This window comes from Cyphomyrmex costatus, unplaced genomic scaffold (assembly GCF_001594065.2).
Source record: "Cyphomyrmex costatus isolate MS0001 unplaced genomic scaffold, Ccosl1.0 scaffold75, whole genome shotgun sequence".
Classification (NCBI taxonomy): domain Eukaryota; kingdom Metazoa; phylum Arthropoda; class Insecta; order Hymenoptera; family Formicidae; genus Cyphomyrmex; species Cyphomyrmex costatus.
Genome location: NW_017280322.1, coordinates 2,500,551 through 2,524,532, shown reverse-complemented (window position 1 = coordinate 2,524,532; position 23,982 = coordinate 2,500,551). Strand labels below are relative to the sequence as shown.

Genomic DNA, 23,982 nt, shown 5'->3' with positions numbered 1-23,982 from the left:
TTTCTCAGTGTTGCATTTAAAATCAACAAAAAAAGTAGGTACACGGTGCCTTATCTAATAATTATACCGTATTTTTGTACAAAAATAATCCGTTACATCAGTCTACGACACAAAAGTCCTTGTCGCGTGGCAATCCTTCGATGCGTTGCGGTTCTTCGGGTTACAAGATTTCGAATGGAACGTTTTCGAGCATCTTGGAAGCAGAAATCCGTAAAGTTTCGAGCCCGTCTGTTTCCATCGCTCCGCACGAGAGCTTCCTCCACCGCAACTTTTGCAACGTCCTCTTTCTTAACCAAGGAGAATACCAGCGCGATCAGGATTTCTTGTTCAATTTGTGAACCACCGACGACCGGAATGCAATTTTGCTCCACTGGAAGAAAACATGCACGATACAAACTCGGTTCGTAGATCATTCGGTAAAAATGACGTAACGACGTTGTCTAAAAATATGCAGAAGATATTTGAGGAACTGAATGAACGAAAATAGGACAAGCGTAAAAGAATTATTTGAAAACGTGCCAAGTTCGCATGATACTTGCAGAACGCCGATGAAACTTTCGACAGAAAAGAACTACCCACACGAAAATAGTTTTTTATTTGAACAAATAGTTTTTTATTAGCTATGATATATTATTAGTTGTCAAAAAGTTATTTAACATAGCTTTAAACAAATATTTAATACACATGACGATAATATATTGACCAGATTGAAACACATTAAAGGAACATAATGGTAAATGAATATACTTTTATTAAAAGTTATAAGCAATGGAAAAAACCATTAGAAATAAAAAGAGATATGCCGTAGGTGTGTTACACCTATCAGGTATTTAAAGGTTAATTATCATTTTTATTAATTGCTTGTAAACACTGATCATTATATTATTATTAATCTGTACAAAATTAGTACGTTTTTATTAGAATTTAGAAACTTACATACTATTCCGTTTAAGTCTCAACGTCGTCCAAAGTGTCCACATCCTGCGTATTCTCTTGATTTTTCAAAAACAAGAATCGATAGATCAAAGTCGTAATAACGGCTCCTCCAATTGGTCCCAACCAGTATAACCAGTGATAGTGCCAGTGGCCAGTCCAGACTGCTGGTCCGAACGATCTAGCAGGGTTCATGCTGCAGCCGGTATGAGGGATGAAAGCAAGACATAGCATGGCGACGCAAAGGCCAAATTTCAATCCCAACGAGTCGGTATTCTTCGCGTTTCGCGAATCCCAACCACTGCAGGCGAAAAAAACAAGTACACCGGTAGCAAAAGCCTCAGCCGCGATTCCATGTCCGATCGCGATAGCCTCATTAACGTCTGTCGTGCAGAACCTGTTGGTTGTCGTCGAATCACCGTCATGCACAAGATCTGCCGGCGTTATCATCTGTCAATTGATATTGAAACAAAAGTTAACTCAATTTGAATCAAAAAATCAAATTGAAACGTAAATTCAATCGATATTTGCACAGATTTCCTACACTATTATTGTTTTGCGCAATGAATAAATTATTCAAACTAGCTATTAATATTTTACCTACAACAATCAATGAAATTTAGCATTTTAGATGATCGGATGCTACAATTAACAAACATATATACGGAAACAACTATTTTGATGTATCTAAAAATTTAGCTAGATATAGATTTAAAAATAAATTTTGTCGAACCCCCCATGAAAATCATTACGTAGATATGAAACTCAAGTCTGATGAGTAATATTGCAAAAAATGTCAATATTCCAGTAACCAAACTGAACATTCTACATAATTATTTTTACAGTCAAATAAAATTATTTTTAGATCTGTAATTTAGTTAAATTTTTATTTTAGCAAAAGTTTTTTTCTGTATAGATATAATAAGCGTGTTTAAGTCGACAAAGTAGCCTATTAGCTTGCCTAATAATTCAACATGATTGGTTCTTACTTTTAGATCCGATTAGTCACATTCAATTGCTTGACGCATCTTACTCCAATTTAAGCGCGATCAGTATTTTATCTTTCGGAGCAAGCGGATGGGTAAAAATAATCGTAATATTTGCAGTTTTGAGATAACGTAATTTGATAACGTTATATAAACACGGATATATATCAGTAGTTTATTACCACCGAAATACGATTATCAAGTATCTTCACCGAAACGTAATTTAAATATGATTTTTGTAATTTGTGAATAAATGAATATATGCATATTCATTAACCTTTAACAAGCCGTAACCTAACAGGGCACCCAAACATTGTGCAATAATGTAGAATCCGGCCATGGTGAGGGACTTTTTGCCAAGAATTACTGCGGAGATTGTAATAGCTGGATTGAGATGAGCACCGCTGATGTGACCAACGCACTGAAAAAGAACAAATATGTATTTTATCGACGATAAGGTCTGATAATGTTAGGTGGAAAGATATTAACAATTTGCTACTTAGAAATACTGGCTTTTTTTATATGGTCAATTCTATTTATGAACTAATACGTACTAATTATTAATGTGTGTGTATGTGTGTGTGTGCATCATATTAAAATGTATAAACAGTAAAAAATACTAATGTGAGTTATGATTAAAAAGAATTTAATCCAAAATTAAATAAAATATATCATCAAAAAGTTTATTAACGTATTGACGTCACAAAATGATATATTAATAATTCTTATCAAAGATAATATTAATTATGTGTGTGTGTCAAATTCAAAGTAATTTATACCTGTATAGCAATCATAACAGCGAGACCAAAAGCAAAAGAAATTTGTATCGTAGATGGCCCAACCCCAGGAAGGTACGGTTTCATACTGCCCATGCATGCCATGCACCCCAGAAAGATCAGAATTGTGGTCCCAGTCAGTTCTCCCAGGACAGCCATGGATCTGTCCCATATGCTATCTTCCTCCGTCTTCTTTAGCCCTGAGATGTCAAGGGATAGTTTCATCATTATCACATCTATAATTTATACTGCATCGATACACGTTGCTATGTTCGTCGTGATACGAAGTTTCTAATTGAATTTATGCTTTTATGAATTTTATTTTTCATGGAAAAATAAATGTATGAGTATTCCGTAATCACTTTCGATTAAAGACACTTGTATCGTCCAATCGTAAAAGACATATATATTTTAAAATATTTTTATAAGTGATAAAGGGATAAACCTAAAAATCATTACACACACATATGTATACCAAAAATAAGACGTTTTTCTCAAACTCTTTTTGTTAATAATTTTTCAACGAAGAACGAGTGACGACTAAAACCTGGAGATCATTCAGGGTCATGACCTTGACAACATATGTCAAGGTTATTAGGAAGGGATCCCCTGATCTTTAGATTTACCGTGATAATGATGACAGAGTGATAAATTCTGTGTTATTTGAATTTCTATAAAATATAACAGAGTGAATATTAAATCATAAAGCTTAAATTGCGATATTAAAATTGTAAAACTGCACAAATAATTTACAATACGAATTGTCTCACGACAAGAAATAAAATATTATAATTTTTTAGAGTATGTCACTCTTCGTGGCTTTGTGTAGAAGTATGTGAACACTTAAGTATTCTCATTATCGGCTTGATTTCGTAAATGTGCACAACGATATTTAATTAACGTGTAGTTATTACACAAACAAGGAAAGTCCAATGACGTTTACGAAACCGAGCCGATAATTTTTCTGTACATTGCGTAAGTTAAAATCATTCAATATATAATTGAGAGAGGTCAAGATGTAAAGATTCGGCCATTGAGTGTAACCATGTGACGACAACGTTTTTCAAGACAGACAATATAACACACAAAAACGACGATGATACGTACATAGGTACGCAGATTCAAATAACCAACCGCTATCTATGTCCAATTTTCTTAAATTATTAATGTTAGAATGATACATCTTTTCAAATGTATTTATATTCTAAGATACAAATTATTCTACCTCGTTAATTTTATATTTAAAAAGAAAGAAAACTCAACATTATCTCAACATTATCATTTTCTTCTTCATAATTACCGCCATTAAAAGCCAGTAATTTTTAGAATTAACTGCAGTGTACGAAATTAATTCTCTTCATAAGGCGATTGAGCGATATTTAAGCAAATTGCTTCTCTTGAAATTTCGGTATTTAAAACTTGTAGTGTTTTTATATGAAGTTCCCGTTTGATAAAATAGTCTATTGTTCTTTAATGAATTCTAAAAGTATAATAGTTTTCGGCGGAGAAGCGTTTTTGGATCGACAGGCAGGATAACTTGGACTGTCACTTTGTTGTAAACTTTCGAGTGGAAACTTTGTTCGCTCCACGTCGAATGCGATTACTACTGGTATAAACCTGGGATGGGATGGGTCAACGTTGAATTTACATGAAAGCATCGGTAGAGTTATGCACATAGGAGGTCGATATTCAAGCGTTGTTGAGAACATTGGACTTCAATAAGTATTCTCCACTGAATGTCGCTTCATCGAGCGTTTCCTGCTCTTTTTTCTTGACAAGGTGGCATAGTTTCCTTTAACGTTTGTACGTGAAATTCGATCGATGTAATTCTCATGGGGGTTAACGATAAAATTTTCACGAAAAAGGGGAGAGCTTTTCGAAATTTTCGCTCGAGAAGCCGAAAGTTGAACTGAATTATAGTTTGCAACAATTAAATTAAAGTACGCGCTTTGAACAAGCTTACCATGGCGTTCATCATTTTCGCATTATTTTGCGATGCAATTTATTTCGTTTCGCATATTTTAATTTAGTTTGAAGTACTAAAGAGTTAAGTTAAATGCGTAATAAAGGATGAGAATAGTTATCTTTTTTCGTTTTCCACGTTTTTATCTTTCCAATTGCGTGTTATATTTTAATATTAATATCAAATATATCATACGCTTATCATGTTTTATGTGCTTGTATTAAAATTGTATATATATATATTGAATAATAATATCGTCAATCGGTCAATATTTCATATCTCAGGCGCCTGCAAAGGAGTATTATTAACAGTCAAGTAATCTGCAGTCAGAGGTCAAAACTCATGACATTTCTTCTTATTATGCAGTCTTGATTTTATAACGATTTATAACGCTAACAGAATGTTATAAAATTGCTCAAAGTATGTATGTATAATATTTTAAATTTACAAAGCTTTCTTTAATATTATTTTAAGTTTATGAGTGAATAGAAACCTATTATGTATCCTAGTTAATTTGTTTAATATAAATCAACAATTATATATATTTTTGTTAATCATTATCTTCATCATGTTTTATTTAAATGTTATTTTTTATTCTGAAATCTTTGTGTTTCACCATTTTTAGCTCGTTGTAGGAAAATCTTAAACTACGGATATCTAGAAATAATGATATCTTGTTTTCCTCTTCGTTTTACGACCATTTCAGCGAAGGTATTTGCTTCCTGCGCCAAGTACAAAATTAATTAATCTATTTATGTGCACGATGTAAAGAAAAGCATTAATTATATCATATATGGCGCGTATATTAATGTTTTTGTGTGGGACACAAAAAATTATTACAATAAATAATAATTATTTTTGATAATATTATTTTAATTATTATATTACGATAATATATATTATATTTTTTACCCACAATTATTTTCGTACAATGTAATATTTCGTGCAATGTATAATATTGAATTTAATACTTTTTTTACAGTATTTTAAAACTATATACATAATAAAGTTGAATTGAATACTTTTGCACATCTCTGTGTTTTAACATGCGAGGAACGCGATTCAGGGTATTCGCTATTCCATCCAACATCTTGCGAGAGAAATATTTCCGTGTTAATTTATAGTTGCCGTATTGCCTCCGTATTGTACTGCATCCGTGTTTTGCATTTCCTGAACGGATCATTCAGATCCGTTGTGCATGCTCATTGCCCGACTTCCACATTCATACGATATTCATAACATACGGATGTCAATATCCTTCGGGTTTAATCGCGCTTATACATATATATGTATATATATTCGCCTGTATCTCTGAACTATGCATAGAGATGCCAACGCATGTTGGCCTAGAATTACGGCCGAGTTCTCGTGATTAACCGTGTGTCGCGCGGATATAATTAGAACCGAACACGTGTCGTGTATGATTTCCATTAATATACAGACTCTGCAGTGTAACACAGACCGGGACCAATAGTGATCAGTCATTGACACTCGCAGATTAGTCGGATTTCGATACGACAACGGAAACGCAATCCGACGTACTTCGAAGCCGTTCAAAGTCGCGCGTTTATCCTCTTAAAAACGGGAACTCCGAATCTCGTGTCGATTATAGAATTGTACAGAAATGGATGTGTAATTTTGCAAGACAGAGGCAATAGATACGTAAATCTATATCTATTATTTTTTATTTTTAAAACAAAAGAGTTTTTATAAAAATAAAAATTTTTAATTCAATGATTAGTTATTTAATTATAGAATACATTTTTTTAATAATTCTGTAAGGAGAGAAAAGCTAGAATTTTATGTCATGCTGTAAAATAATATGTATGAAAATTTATGTGTTGTAAATCGGAATGTTTAAATATATATGTGTAAGCTATCAACTGTTCACATAAGCTATCAACAATTTACGTCAATCAATAGCTTAACAAAAATGATGCTATCAAATTGTATTTTTTTCTTTCATTAATTTTTTATTTATGCATAAAATATTATAAAGTTAACGAAGAAAATATACTTATTATATAAAATTATTCATATAAAGAAATTTTATATTTTATTTATTTTTATTCATTACGTTTGCGCTCTTTTTTATCCAATAATTTGTATAATCGATGTTATATCAAATTATTTATTATAGGAAAAGTTTTGCTTATACTTTTTTATATTTGTGTTACAATTACGAAAGAAAGAGATTACGAAAGAAATAATCCAACGTGTTCATAAACACCGATCAGACGGTAATTAATCGACATAAAGAAATTAGAACGTACACCTTCATATATGAACTCTCTTAATGTTTCGTTAATTTATCACCGGTTAATGATCCGATGGTCGTAAAGATGGTGAGGTGTACTGGCGGAATAAAGTGTAGAAAGCCATTGCGCGCGTGTTGTACATCAGGACCGAGTAGAAACTTGCGAGGAAAACACATGCGATCGCTTCAAGGCACGGCACATATATCTATATTCACGGAAATATATCTTCGCCAGAGAGACGTGCACTTTCCAAGTTCCACGTAACTCGAACGCGAGCATATCTCTAATCACTAATTAAAAAACCAAACTGCGGAGAACGGAGGCTGACGGTAATTAGCAGGAAAGTGCAGGAGCATAATTACGGATCGCGAAAGTAATCAACAATTACATTCGCCAGGTGAAATATCCCGTATTTATATGCGCTTCTCCTTCAATACCATCATCTTTATTTTTAACAAGTTAAACTAACTGTAATTTGATGAAATTAACACGAAATTGGAAACTATATAGAAGTCGTAATGCAAGAGCAATCAGTCGGGAAAGAAAGGAAAAGGAAAAACATTGAAACATTGAAAGGGACATACGTTTCATCAATGCGCTTTCATCGATGCACCATCTACGGTATCTCTCGTACAAATATAAATTAATGTTTCTCTCAGATGTCTGGAAAATTAGCATTTGTATACCGACTATGACGCATGAGTTTACCAACTACCGATAGTACGTGAAAAGACAGCAGAAATCTACTGTATCTCGACTCGCATTGGATTGATAAAGCAGCAATATGCATTTCGGAATATTGTATGCCATAATATTCATGCATTCCTGTTATTTTTATGAGTTGCTTATTGTCAGAGTATCACATCAGAAGCTTGCATAACGTATATTAATGCTGAAATAATATATTTAATTAATGTAGTAACTGGATATTGTAATTAAATATTTGTAATTAACTAATAGACTAGAATAACCGTAGATAATATTAATTACAACTTTTTATGAAATCATAATAATTTTATATGAGAAACATTTCAAGTTCGACGTAACGCGTTATTTTTACTGTATACATGAAAAAAATATTTAACTTTAGTTAAATATGATTTTTAAAATAATTTTGATAATTCAACAAAATTATTTTTTCCGATCTGCGTCTATAGTTGTTAAATTATTTATATATAATTTTTATATATTTTACAAAATTTTTTTTTTTGTTCTTTCCATACAAATAATTAGCAAATATGTATAATTAACAAAAGTTACGTCATATTTCATATTATATCATTACACATAGTTTTCCTATGTTACTTTATTTATATTTATGAGAAAATGTTTTTTTTTCTTGTTTGATGATAGTCTTGACAAGCGATAAACTTAAATGTAAATATATTACACTATTAACTTCATAATGTCAAGTCATATCCTATTTGAGTTATTTTTAATTATTTTTATAGGTCATCTCTATTTCTACTCAAAATGTATCGTTAATTTAATTAAAGCTATGCTATTAAATAATTTAATCAAAAAAAGTGTGTTAAATTTGATTTAAATTTAATTATAATAATTATTTACTGATTGTGAATGTATACAGTAATTTAAATATTTACTTTGAAACTAATCAGAAAAGTAGAGATTGTGCATTTTGACACATATAGAAATTAAAAATAACAAAATGTTATTTAACTCAAAAAATTAAATTATCATTTCTTTTTTTGATATTTGTTTACGTCAACAATGTGTACGTCAATTATTTTAATTACTAGTTTGATTACGCGTTATATCCGTTAAGATTCTTGCATTCCGTTAATTTTTCACAATCTCGTAACTAGGTAGCGTAGAACTGCGCTTCATAACAGGATAGTGTAGGATTGCGGAGAGGCAATTTATTTCGATGATTTGCCACGGAAAGTATCAGAGAATTACCAGCTACCGCAAATTTCAATGATCTCTAATAGCGGTGGTACGCGAGCAGTGAAATTTCCATAAATCAATTGCACTGAAAAGATAGAAAGCCAGTTTTTCTTGTAACGTACGACGTTGTACGATGCAACGTATGATGACGAGCAAAGTACGTTTCATGTTCATAATGTACGGTGAATTTCTCGCGTGAGAACTTAAGAAGAGAACTCACGGTAGGCATTCGTGTTTTCATTGTAAAAAAAGGCGGCATTTGTAGTAATATATGTATATGTCACGATGTTTGCACACATGTCAACGATCGAAAAAATTATATTTGCCCAGTTGGGCTACAATTGATGTTATTAAAATGATAAGATAACGTCAGTGTATCATTAATTATCTTTTACGTGTGCACGTACATAAATATGCATTTAAAAGTGTGAATTACATCTTATTTGAGACGTCAAACTCACGATAATTTATTTCATTTAATAATTCACGTTTCATATTATATCCGTTATTAAACACAAGCTTCCGTCACTTTTACATTTATGAGATGTTTTTTCTTTTGTTCCCTAATAATGTTCGTAAGAACTTGAATCTAAAATGCATTACGTCGATTATTTTAATTATCAATTTAATTATTTTAATTACCAATTTATTATGCACTATATCCGTTAATTAACCGATGTTAATAAGCTTCCTAAACTTTAGTTGAAGTTATGTGTGACTGTGCCTGCTGTGTAATTACAATTTGTAATTGCGCTCATCATAATTTGCATGAATAAGGCGTTTTACCAATTAGCATAATTAGCTTTCCAATTCATTCACTAATGGAATCTGTTAAACTTTTGCTAGGAATTTTGATCGTGAATTAGATATAAAATCGCTCGATAGGAAAGTAGCTTGTTTGATGCGATACAACATCGTTCGCTATTACGTGTGAAAGTACTGAAAATCTGCGCGATTGCCTATGACCAAGTAACATTTGCTAATGGCTGACCGGTCGACTGGCGATGACATGGTGCCTTATATAATGTCTGCAGAATACATGTACGATTTGTGTAATACGGTTTTTTACAACGTCAAAGTATCCAATAGTCGTCAATCTGTAAATTACTGCACGTACTTGCATCGCAATACGCGCAATAAAGGCAACGTTATTCACGCAGAAACACACGACTTCGTTCAACTGTGAAATACGACCGAAATGATATCATAACAGGTTCATCGCGTGAAATACGATCAGCCATCACGACCTGTAATGATCCGTCGTTACATTCCAATACGACTCTTTCTACGTCTTGGCGAATCCATGAAATCGTACGAACATGATTTTCACAAATCTCTAAAGACTGATAGACGAAATTTTATGCACATATATTTTTGGAAAATAAGAAACAGAGTTTTAGTCTGGCAGTTTTTAAATAAATACTTTAGTAAATTTGTATGAGTTTCTTAATCCTCCATTTGCAATATACTTTTTTTTACACAAATGAAATTTCATTTCTCAAATTTTGCTGAAATAAAGGAGGGCAAATATTGCTGTTCCTAAAGTAATTTTATTAAAAAACTATTTTGCAATGGAAACAGAGTGAAAAATAATTAATTTTCTCACACTTTTTGAAAGCTTAGAACGATAAAAGAACTTGCGTTGGAAAGAGTAAAAATATAATATTGCAGACAAAGAATTAATTATATTACAAATTTTCCAAATTGACTATATCTACACACCTAAAATTTTGAAATAAAATTTAAAAGGTATGAATTTTATAATATACGGAAATCAGAATATTTCAAGAAGATACATTAATTTTAAAATATTCTGTGTAAGCTTTAGCTATTTTGGAAAATGTCAACAGTATTTCATTGTCTTGAGAAGTAAAGATAAATTTGCTTATATGTCGTCTTAGAATCCAGGTGTTTGATCAACGGTGCGGTTTTCTCAGGAGCATTTTTCGCACGCACGTAATGCACGAATACCATGAATACCATTAAAACGTAGTGCCATCGAGTATAGCTGATGGCGTTACGTGGCGTGCAAACGAAGACACATAAATATCCATTTTTTTTCCTCGCCAAACGAGGATAGAAGACACGCGCGCCCATGCAAGCCGCAGAACCGTCGTATATTCGAGAGTATAACTTGCACATGCATTTCTCATGGGATGTAGTATGAATCCTCTGAAACAGTAGAAAATGGCTCGGTAATCGCATCATGGAGAAATTCCTGGTTTATGTTGAGAGATACGGACGAAACGTTGCTCGTCGATTAACCATCGTAAACGTCGAGATGCATGAGAGCGCGGCAACGCGCAAGAGCAGATACACTTTTCTTTACGTTACGCATATTTTTCTTCAGCTTTTGTTAGCTGATGAATTGCGGCATACGTTAAACGGACAACACGCTCTAATTGCTTAATCTTGCTTGCAGCTGCTTTAACGCAAAAGGACAGTTTCTCTCGAGAGAAAAAGCAGACGATATTTCCCATTTGCGAGAACTTTGTGATAATAGTTACAATCATCATTGAACAAAAATGTAGGAATTGCTGGATTCGATTAACTGCTTGATCTTTCATGTTACTGTCAATTATTAGCGTGTGCAAAACGATTGGCAATGACTGATAATTATCGTATAATTACACACGCTCTCGTATAATGTCATAATGCGCCATCGGGTGTCATACTCGATTAGATTTACGATGTAACGATGTTAACAATAATTTCATCCATTCAATTCATCGGATAAAACAGTTTCTTGATATATGTGCCGGAAATGCAGAACTATTGAAACATGCGTGATACAAATGAATTTTTAGCACACATGTATATTAAAATGTATGCAAAATAATTTATTATAAATAAAAAACTTGAAAGGACGTAAAAATTAAAATATAAATTTATATTTTAATTCATATATATGGAATCGTATATGATCATAGATAATCGTATAACAACCTATATACATTCACAGGGTTCCATACAAATCCACAAATGTACATGTCCATGCATTGTCGCACAATATATGCGTACGGTTCATGTATGATTCCAATCATGCACGAATATACACTCAACCACTCATGATCATATATTAGCATTCAACATTATACATTGTTTAGTTATTGCATGATTTTGTACGTCCATGTATAATCATGTACAATCATAAATGGATCGTTTTTTCTCGGAAATTAACTAAACTTCTTTCAAATCTTATGATTAATATATGATTAACATATGTGTCCGTATATATAAAAGATACAATAATAAATGACAATAAGAGATTAATAATTTTATATATATATATACCAAGTTTTTTTAATAAATTAAAATACAAAATGTCTTGAACTGGCCGAAAACTTTTTTAGGCTACTGTATACGTATTTATATATGTTTATATATATTTATATGTATTTATATGTTTATATATATACATGAAAATTTTTTACCAGAGAGAGAAAGACATAGAGACAGACATAGAGAAGGAACTAGCAGAGACAGAGGCATTTGTATACTTTATTACAAAAATTAGCATAACAAAGTGGCATCTGCAATTAATTTTTGTGGATTTTGCTAAATATAAATATAACTTAACTAAAGGTGCTTATACGTATTTTACCGCAAATTAGCGTATATCTTTTAACTTTTTAAAATTTATGTATGAAATATATATTGCCATATTTTATAATACTATATATCTATTGTTGCGTGCACTTTATACTATAATACTTAATAATATTCTACTTACTTCTAGAAACAGTCTTCATTTGTTGTAAAATTGAAATTGATTCAGTATTACAATGCTATATACACTTTTGCACGAAAATTCTTTCTTAACGGTTTTTCGCAGCTGTTGCTACTCACACGAAGGTTCCTTTCAAACTAAATTTTGAACTCAGGTAGGAGTGACGGACCCTTCTCTCGTCTATATAATAGTCGAACTATCAATGCAGCCAACCCAAATATTAAAAGCCTCTAACTTAAAGTCCATTTTTAAGGTTTTGGCTACATTTTCTGATCCACTATGCGTATTGTTGTTTTTTTGTGTATGAATTATCTCCAAAACTAATCTTTTTAAATAGAGAGAAAGAGAATGTTTTATTACCCAAAATTTAACATTATGTTAATTGAACTCATAGTTATTCTGTATTCCACAGTTGGTGACAACCGACCGCGTTGGAGATCCGTTTTTTTTTTTTATTAATAGACATAGTTTTCGTGCTCTTGTTTCAAATTGTCTTTTTATCTATTCTAGTAGTTGTAAGTCCTAAGTAGTTGTAAGTTGCATTACAATTATATGACAAAATATTGTTGCACTCGCGGCGCACTCGCTCACGATTCACCGCGTATAGCCTCTCGCGCACTACCGTCCCGATCGCTCGGAAATAACGACACTCGTTTGAGGAAGGAACACTTTTAATAAACACAGAGATACAGAGACGAAACGAGAACACATTCGTACGCGAAGACAGTTCTCTCAGTCCGAATTTCGTCAAACATTCGATAATAACAACGCGCGTCTCCAGGGGAACGCGCTCGCTTCTCTCGACTATTCGGCGCCTACTTTCGGCTTGAAACGGCGCGGGCATTCGACACGGGCGTAACAATATTTTATACACTATACGAAAAAGAAAATTTTGTTGAAGTATTCAGAAAGTATTGAGCTAGATACAGATCTGAAAATAATTTTGTTTTATTATCAAAGTAATTATGTATAGGACGTTGAAACTGATTAACAAATATTTAAACTTTTTTTATCCTGCTTAAGTTTCCTTAATTATTTTAATGATTCAACAAAATTATTTTCAGATCAGTATCTATTTAAATTTTTAGATATTTCAATAAAATCCTTGTTTCCGTATGTTGATTAGCCCGATACAACGGTGAGAAAATATAAGAATGTTATCTCGCCAGCCATTACGTCATCGGTGTACAATTGCAAGAATATCTTGTAATAAACAAGATGCCGCGAGGGAAGTGGATAGTACACAAATACAGTAGCCTTTTCTGTACCCGGAATACACACGAGAGTAACATGTACATCACGTATACCGGTGTTGCAAGTGTGACAGTGGGTCAAGTTCGCGGTGAATGGCCAGTGGTTCTCAAGTGTCATGCCAGACTTGACACACCAACGTTCTCTCAATTGGTTGCAAGCAAAGCGTCAATTAATAAAGATAAAAATTAACGGTATTTTATGTATGCACTTGTCATCGATCTACACGCAAATCCTTTGAATGTATATTTTTTTCGAAAATCTATCGTGTTAAAAAAACGAATCATTAATACGAAATACCACAGAATAAGTAACTATTTTCTATGAAGTGCTCTCTGTTAAAATTTAAAATATGATTGAAAAACGTTTGAAATATTTGAATGAATATCCGATGTTTATGAATCATGGAGAAATATCTCTGAGGTTTCGAGCATTTAACAATATTGCCGAAAAAAATGTTCAAATTAAAACTTGTTTTTTTTTTAAATTTGTTACATTTTTGTTTATCGATTAATGCCAATTTAATGTAAACATTTGTTTACATTATATAGTTAATTTTATATAGTTATTTTAACAATCATTAATTTTATTAATAATATTTTTAATAATTGAACAAATTATAACAAAGGATTTTTAATTTTAAATCACAATATAAAGATATGTAAAGGACATGTAAGAAGCAAATTTCTATTGTAGATGTATGACTTTAATGAATTTAATATACATATATATTTTTATGTTTGACTTAATTTTTATTAATTAAAATAATATATTTTGTAAATATTACATCTATAATAAATAGTATTACAAGTTAGTAATGTTTATTTCAAGAGAAAGTTTCTCCTAAAAACATTTACGAAAGCACGGATGAATAATAATATCTTGTTACTACAGTACAAAGGACATTGTCTCGCATTGATTGCATTCCCACTGTTAGTATCTTGCTATCTACCCGCTACATCGTCACACGATCGGAGTAGAAGTGGAGCAACCATCGTGAGAACGGATAGAAAGGAAGTATCGGTTAAATTACAGCGCAATTGTCACGATAAATTGTTGTAATGCGAGGAAGAGTCAAACTCTGGATTTCCTGAAACCCCAGAATATCACGATGTACTAAATTTTCTCGGAGCGCCTCTCGTTCGATTCTACGGATTCCACTCTGACAATAATTATGTCTTTTCGGGAATCTGGAACAGTTTCTGCTTCGAATAAGATTATTTGTAAATTCCCGAGATTCCAACGAGCGCGAATGAAAATGTAAAGCGTAGTGATTATGATAATCGTGAAAAATAGGGAACATATTACTTTCGTCTCAAATTTAGTCTTTTATGCTACGATAAAATTAAAGGAAAACAAAGATAATCGCTATACGTGTTTCTATACAGATATATCTCGTAGTGCCTCTCGTTACTCCTGTCACAAAATTACAAAAAGTAACTGCAATTCGGTCAAAAGTTATTTTGCATGCATTAGCATAATTCGATTTATCATCGACTATATGAACTGAACTCCTTTAAATCTGGCGACACGGCGAGAAATATTTACTGCCGACGTTGATGTATTTGCACTGCAAATATCTCGTAGCAACGTAACTTACGTCAGAGAAAAGTCAGCGTAGAAAATACGTACCTAAGGCATATTTTAAAACGCTCACTGAATCCATCATACTTCATATTTTCATAAAAATAACGAAATGAGACCTCCGCGGAGCGAGCACGGCTCGCATTTTCAAATTGACAGTTTTATTACGAGAATATAGTGTACTGTAACCCAATAATGGATGATATAAGACTATAATGATGATGGTTTCTCTCTCGATTGCGAACGGTGAATCATTAACGATATTGCCAACGGCATAATGCAAGCGGCTCTTAAATGTTTAAATTTCAAAATTTACTTTCGTCAGATCGGATATAGGTAATACTATCCTCCGTTCCGGAAATTGTTCTACCTTCACGGACACACACTCGCGTCATCATCGTGCGTAATCCACCGCTCGAACTATTTTCTATGCCGAGTAAGACAAAGAAATTGCTCCATTATTCTGTCTTTCCCGTTAAATTTGCCTGTGTCCTTATTTTAGAAACAATGCGAATTTGTTGAAAGAAATTTAAAGTACGTTTTACAGTTGTCTACTCATTTTAAAGTACATTTTATGGGACATCTTAATTTAAAAAAAAGTCAAATTTGAGTTAAAAAAAACCTTTAAAATATAATGTAATTTTTTTATCTTAAATGGACATCTTAATTTAAAAGAAAAACCAGAATATTCATTACGACATGTTTTGATCAATGTTGGTGTTTTTATTTCCGGTCTATGTGAATGCAGATATTTGTGAGCTCTTCGCATTTCAAGGATTATTTGCATCAACCTGGCATAAAGCTCCTGTTTACTCGTTGCTACATCCGATTGTAATGACGTCAGAAGCGAGAAAATATATAATAAATATTCTTGTAAAATACATATATTAATATGGGAATATGTTTGAATAAAATAACACTTTACAATCAATAAAACTGTAAAATTTCTTGTTTTTGTTTCGTTAATTAATGAACCGTATCTGGAAATGAATTATGCATAATCAAAAATTAAATTAATTATTTATAAAAATGAACATAATTTAATTTTTACTTGAAATACAAAGATATTTTTTAGTTATATTTTGTATACATAAGTCTGTTCTGTTGAGTACAAATGTTGTTTTATTGACAAATATATTCTATTCAAACATAATTTGCAAAAATTGTTGTTGCGTGTTTTCTTGCATCTGACGATTTCACAATCTGAGATAGTAGTGATGAATGAACAAGAGTCTTAAACAAGTTGCTAACTGTTTATCGCGGAATTCTACGGCAAGAGATAGGGATTTTGAGATAGTGCGTGACCCGCATCCAAATATTTGTTCCTTACAACACAGCTCGCTATTAAATTTAAATTAATTCCTAAAGATCCACTGCACGTATTTTCGCGATTATAAATCAGGTTTACATCGCGATCGTACGGGTGAAAGTACACATGGATAATTTAGCATTCCGTGTACAGTATCGTTTCCCTAGATTTTCTCAGGAAGATAGAATACACAAAAAGCTATTCGGGAGTAATCAATTCCTCTCACTAGTATCTTCTTTTTTTGCCAGATCCGAGATTTTTATGAAGCTATTGTAAGCATACGACGTTCAATGGAAAATAATACCAATTAATTAACATTTCATACATATACATACAGTATGAAATGTGTAACGAGCTAGGCAATCAAAAAGAGATCGAATTGTCTAAAATTACAACCTTGAGTATGCCATTTTCCGTTTTCCGCACTCATAGAATAAAGAAAAGGCTGAATAGAGAAGCGTTATCCATACGCACCCTGTTCCATGTGTAATTATCATCTAATTTCGTTAGCCTGCGTACGATGTGTCCCGTAGAAACATCTGAACACAGCTGCGTTTCCCGATGCGATTGCATTATATGCACTTTCTTTTTCCTAGAGAAACGACCGAAATACGCTCGTTAAAAGAAGAACGCGCTTTCTAGATCAAATGCACCAAGTGCGTTGATCAGAAATTCTCGCTGTGCACACAATACTCGAGAGTATCAAAAACTCTCGCATTTTGTATTAGAAAAAGTTAAGGGAGAAAGAAAACTTTATTATACATCACTCTATTTTGATGAACGTGATGGTAAGAGAGACATATTATAAATACACGCTATGAATGCTGTGAACGAGTTAAACTGTTCCTACTTTTACGTCAAGCAAAATGCTTTTAAAATATTATTGCATCAAGACCATTGTAAAGTCGCGAGTTTAAAACATTCATTACTACTGGAAATGAGAAAATTTTTTTCTTCGATTCAAGAACGTCGCCCGCATAATAATGCACGGTGCAATTTCTTCGGTACGGTCTTCCGATAACATTACTTACACGCGAAAACCTAATTTTCCGGATCACCGAGACATCCACCTCGTATCAAGGGTGTCTTCGATACGATGAAATGTGCAATGGAAACGCAGCGCAAAAGAGAGAAATTCCCTCGAAGTCAAATCTGATTTCCGACCCAATTTTTAGGCCGAGGGATGCTCCTAGAGCGCTTAGCATGCGTATAATGCAAGCCTCCGCTTTCTTCTTTCTTTCACCGAGAAAGAGCTCGGCGCGGCGAGAAATATTTCGAGGAATAGGAGGTCGATTGCCTCGCGAAGGCAGCCGATTCGCGAGTTTAAGGTCAATCTCGAAAGCAGGAACGACCGATCGTGTGCGAAGCCTTTCCATCTTATTACACGATCAATCCCTTCTATGCAACGCGCACATCACTCCTTCGCGCTACACTTTTTCGCGAAGTCTTCTCTATGCGTTTCTATTCCCAAATTCAATAAGATTTCCGAAGTTACGAGTCTTTCACGAAGAATCGCGAATTATATGTCAATAAGAAAAATTGAGATTTATAAAATTTTTATTCCTTTTTGTGTGAACACACGTTCAATGATGTGCAGGATTTGTCAGAATTGATATTTTGATTGTGGCACATAAATGTGATAAAAGATTAATCACAAAAGATATAACTTTACTTTTAACTCTCTTAATAAATTTTTTTTTTATCATATAACATATTTTTTTCTTTCCGTTACAATCATGTAGGTAATTTTTTAATATTGCTGTTGTTATTATATACATTCCATTTTTAATAATTATATTTTGCCTATACTTTGTTAAAATAAAAATAATAATAAATAATAAATAAAAAATAAAAATAATAAAAAATAAACGATGATTTTTTTTACAAAACCCAATATTTTTCTCTTTCAAAATCTAGAGCGAGGAGACACATTCTAAGCTTTAAAATATCCAAAACGGCAACTCATTGACGTAAAAAGTGATAACAAAATTGATATCCACCTTTCTGAAAAATGTTGGATACGCGTCTGTATATTGTAGGCGTATCATTGATAAAAAGAAATATCATACAACTGAATGTTTGATCTTATGGAATTCGATTATTTTATATTACGCACGATAAGTATGTCAAGAACATGATAAATATTGAGAGGGCAGACGAACGATTAATCGCCGCGAAATTAGATGATATCTAATTAAAAGTTCAGAATCTCTTTAGATTGATATATGTACTCTTTTGTACGAGAATAGCTGCAAGGTAAGTTCCTTCTAATGGACGAGAGGCTCTATGAATTATAATGAAATTCGTTCCAACGTTTTACGAGAACGAAAATTTGTCACTAGTCGAGTAAAAACGTGTACGCGCCATTATTCATTTGATCACGTTGATATTCTTCAGCGTGTTGCGTCGTTTTTTAACTGCGGACTTTTGTGATAATGTCTCGCTATTCGAAATAAAATCGAACTCACAACTAGCTTCGATTGGATTTTATACGGAAAAAGATTGTGATCTTTGATCCTCCGTGCGAAATCCGCAAAAGATTCGTGACTAGAATTGGTTCAAAAATAGGAGAATGTAAAGATACGGATAACGTAAAAATGTGTGATAATAAAATACGATTATATTTTTTTTTTTCAAAAAAGAGGTAAAAATATCAAAACCAGCTGACGCTTTTATATAAATTGCTTCTATTCTTCTTTATCGTTATTATAGATGAAAATATATAATGAGAGCATGTTGTATACCATTTTTAGAAAAGAATTTAGTCGCTTTACAAAAAAATCTATAAATTCATAAAACTTCTTTTGTAGATCATGCGCGTGAAGTAAAATATAATAAAATTTCCGAATTTTGTGTCACAAAAATCTTTCCAGAATTCTTATTATGTTCGTCAAATTATTATTAGTTTCTCTGCAGAAACGGGACTTTTACTGTCAATTTCTTTGAGTGTCTAACATATTCCGTTATGATCGCCGTTCATTCATACTCACAGGATGCCTTCAGCTTCTCCTTCGCCGACTGTATTGCCCCATTGGACCTAAACGTGATGCCGATACTTCTGGACTTTCCGGTAGAGTTTTCCATGACACCCTGTGGCGATATTATCGAGATACCATTTTGCTCCATGGTCCAATTAAACGATTACTGAAAATAGAACAAGTGACGTTATAATTTTGGAGCTTAATGTAAAATATTAACGCCACGATTTTATCTTATCTACAATATGATAATAAATTGTAAAAATCATCCCTTAAGTCCGTTGTAGTCTTATTTGAAGAAACTGCAGAAAACGATAAAAATGACAAATGCAAATTTTATGAATATGTGCATTCTTCTGGTTATCTTTTATCAACAAACTACCATACTGTTATATGTGTTTCGGTCTGGTCTGATAAATTCTAGTGTAACTACACCAAACTATGATAAAATTTTAGACAATTTAAAATCTAATTAAATTCTACTGGAATCGTCGTTAATTTTGCTAATATTCGTGGAATCTATTCGTTAATGTTTTGTTCTTATTATGTGTCTTATAATTTGATAAGTTATAAAATAAAAAAAAAAGGACTTTTTAATAACTGACTTCACAGCATAGAATATCTGCTACCTGTATTATCTTGTGAATCGATAATAGTTCAAATATCGTTATCTGAACCTGATATGATTTGTCGGAATTATATTGTCAGATTAAATAACCAAGGTATATTGTCGCGTGCAAATAACAAACGCAAGATGGGAATAACTAATTAAATTCGCCAAGCTGTCAGTCGAATTTCGACGTTTTACGTATAAATAATTAAATCGTTCGTCTCATGATTGCGAAACACAATTGAACTCGTATTCGTATCCGTGATTCAGCACGCATATAAACTGTATGATTAATCATCGATCGATTATAACTTATCGCGTCTTTGCGTGAAATTAACAGGGTTCTTAACGTTACTTAAAAAAGTAACGAAGTTACTGGTTTCGTTACTTTTTTCAGTAACGAATGAGTAACGTATTTACTTTTTCTAGCGAGTAACAGTAACAATAACTAAGTTACAATTTTCAATAACGAGTAACAGAATTTTACGTTACCTTTCTCGTTATTCTGTTAGGGTTCCGATATTTTACTTCAAAGCTATAAAGGTTTTTCTTCGACTGGATTCGGGGAGGCGCTATTAGCGCTATTTGTGTCATTCTATCTTCATCGTCCATTAGACGTGAGACAAGGATAGTACTACACAAATGGCGCTGATAGCGCACTACCCGAACGCAGCCTTAGTCTTCTTCTTCCTTTAATGGCATCCGCAAGCGATCGCCCGCGAATAAACACCGAGTAAATAAGTCACTAGATTTATAAAGTACCGCAAACTTGCATCCATTTTTGCGCAAAACGCGGTCATTTCAAATTTACGCATTTATGTATACGTACTTTATTTGTGAAAATGAAGCCGTCGAATATATAAATCAATGTTGTTGAATTATAAATTAGTTTATTTGTGACAAAAAAATATGTAGAAATGCTTAATTTATGTGTTTTTTAGTTTAATACGGATTTATTTGTTGTAGAAGTTTTGTGCATAAAAGTGCATGAAGGATAATAATACAATAATTATACAATAATTAAATAATTAATAAAATATAAAATTAAAAAACAATTTATTCCTATGTAGCTGTATTTACATAAATATTATCATTTTTTGAAAAGTAACGGAAAAGTAACGGTTTTTTCCGTTTCTTTTGAGTAACGACAAGGCGTTGCTCTTTACAATCGATAACGAGTAACGAGTAACGTATTACTTTTTATCGCAAGTAACAATAACTGTAACGCGTCATACAAAAATGGTAATGTTAACAACCCTAGAAATTAACACACATCAAGTATTTTAACTCGTGCAACTTCCACGCGAGAATATTTAAACATGAAAATTTATTACGAATATTAAACAACAAAAATGAAAAAAAATTATATTTATTAATCTTATTTAATGCTTTCGTCAATCTCATTTTGTTATACTCAAATTTCGCGCGATCTTTTGATGTTTTCAATTACATATAATAATTTTTAGTATAAAAAAAAATACATTTCCGTGGCGCCTATAATTTACATACATTTTTTATTACAAATGTTATAAATTCTGAAGGAGCATATATAGCATCTCTTAAAAAAGGATTAATAGCTTTTAGCTAATTTAGCTTTTAAGTAATTAAGTTAAATTTGATGCGCTCTCAAAGATCTTTCGATAATGGATTGAACTCAGAACTTTCGATAACCATCAATTTACATATCGGTGGTACTTTAATTTACACTTTTTTGCGTTCTCTACAGGATGATTTATATTTTAATCTTTACAGAAAAATATCTTAAAAAGATGTAATTTAACCAGGAAACGTTTCAAATAAAAATAGTGTATAGAGAGGGATGTACAATGTTTCTCTCTACATCATACAATTTTTATTTAAAATATTTTCTGATAAAATTGCATTTTTTTTCGAAATATTTACCTTTTAATATTAAAACGAATCACTCTGTATGTTATACATATTTTTACATATTTTTCTTACATAAATATGATAGTAGACTCGTCGCTATTTGCAAAATTGAAATATCACCAGTCATTGGCACTAATGCCAACTCACAACGAAAGAAACAAAACAGGCGAGTGAATTAAATAACGTTTCAAAGTACGTCTTTGTTTGAATTGGTAACGCATTAGCACGATATGCTTATCAATCATACAAAAGTTAAGAAAGTTTTCATTTACAACGACCTAACGAAAATCATCCATCAGAGGATGAAAGAAGAGGTTGTTGACTCTTTTCAATTTTTCGTACTACTTACCCCGAATAGGAACTCGTAGCTGCAACGTTGCACACAGATCTTGCACGAAATCCGTTTTCGTTGTATTTCCGTATATCAAAAATCCTGTTCGTTAAAAATTCATAAAACTCCGCGAATATGATCGGCACATCAAGAAAAGATGAATCCACGGTTATTGTTGCTTATTCCAAGAATTGTCTTTTGTCGCGTGGTTTCGAGAGGACTGAATCGTTTCGCGAGTTGCGCTCACCTCTATATGTAGAAACCCTCCACTGTGCGCCAATGGCCGGTTGGCCGTCACTCTCCCGTTACACGACGGTTCCGTGTATGCATGGCCATGCGAATCATACGTTTCTGCCAAATTATGAAGACACCACACGTGCGCACGACTTGGTTTCCGTATCAAAAATATTTACGTCGTCGCTGATGTATCATAACATCATGTATATACATATAGAATATACATTTCGCTGATTGACAACTTTGACACGTCGCGGTCTTCTAGACATCTCCCTAAACATTAATAACATGGGCAAATCATTTGTTTTAAATGGAAGCAAAACGAAGTTTTTTGGTAAATTATAATTTAGAAGCGTAATATATATATTAAATAAAAAAGGATCCATTAATATCGATTATAGCTACAATTATTTTGTTAGTAATTAATTATCAATCAAAAATAATTTATGTCATCAATTAAAAATTACATTATATACAGAAGAAATTGTTAATTAAATTTTAATGAAAAGTGTCTGTTACATGTGTGTTTGAAAGCAGTAAGAATTCTCTATTTCAACGCTCAAGAGCGTTGCCAAGAAATCAGCTAGCCAAAACTTCTCACTCAACATGAAGTGAATTTTAAGGGGAATATGTTATTTATCTAAATTGCTGTTATCAAAACTTCTCATCGAATAAATTTTGACTTAGATATAATTGCGCATTGTTTTGATTTTATACTCTTATTATCTTGCGATTATGATATGATCTTTATAAATATGTGATTAGTATTTCTTATCATATTTTTAATCCTTTACGGTCCGTTGACACAATGCCATCGCGAATTTAGTCGAATTTAGCTTTAATTACGTAAAAACATTAGTCTCATTTTAATAGGATAAATATATACAACTTATTACATATTATAGATTTAAAGATAAAAATTATTAATAAAAACAAAAAATGCTCTCATATCGGCATATATTCATTGTAAAAAAATATAAAGCTTATAGTTTGATTTGAGAGCCACTCACACGCTGTTCACTCACACATGTGTTTATTTATAGTTTCTTTCTATTTTTATCACTCCTTATTTACGCGGAGAAAAAAATAAGATGAAGCTTACAGCTCATCAACTACGCAGCTAGTATAATAAATACATGAATCGCAAAATGTTAATCCATAATAATGTAAATAGGTTGTTTTTTCCAAAAAGCTAGAAGAGATTGTTTCTCTTTTATAAGTATTATACATTATATTAT

General features: G+C 32.1%; 1 protein-coding gene across 4 annotated transcripts; it reads right to left on the bottom strand.

Moving 5' to 3' along the window:
- Positions 1–51: 51 nt before the first annotated feature.
- Positions 52–22,793, bottom strand: LOC108780886 (aquaporin-4). 4 transcript variants are annotated; one of them, XM_018548714.1, is made up of 6 exons: positions 22,755–22,793; positions 19,689–19,842; positions 2,699–2,895; positions 2,197–2,340; positions 937–1,383; positions 52–370 (listed from the first exon to the last, which is right to left on the bottom strand). In XM_018548714.1, exons 2-5 carry the CDS (start codon positions 19,822–19,824, stop codon positions 949–951), a joined length of 912 nt encoding a protein of 303 aa, XP_018404216.1. In that variant the 5' UTR covers positions 19,825–19,842; positions 22,755–22,793; the 3' UTR covers positions 52–370; positions 937–948. The 4 variants fall into 4 exon arrangements, with proteins under 4 accessions (XP_018404216.1, XP_018404214.1, XP_018404215.1 ...); XM_018548712.1 differs by lacking the exon at positions 22,755–22,793 and adding an exon at positions 22,526–22,679; XM_018548713.1 differs by lacking the exon at positions 22,755–22,793 and adding an exon at positions 22,526–22,679 and having other exon boundaries at positions 941–1,383.
- Between the last annotated feature and the right edge of the window lie 1,189 nt (positions 22,794–23,982).

Excerpts from the sequence above, each read along its gene's own strand:
- LOC108780886 (XM_018548714.1), bottom strand. The coding sequence starts at position 19,824 with ATGGAGCAAAATGGTATCTCGATAATATCGCCACAGGGTGTCATGGAA. Across the intron at positions 2,341-2,698 it reads CTGTTATGATTGCTATACAG|TGCGTTGGTCACATCAGCGG; the intron begins GTATAAATTACT and ends GTTCTTTTTCAG. Across the intron at positions 1,384-2,196 it reads TAGGTTACGGCTTGTTAAAG|ATGATAACGCCGGCAGATCT; the intron begins GTTAATGAATAT and ends ATCAATTGACAG.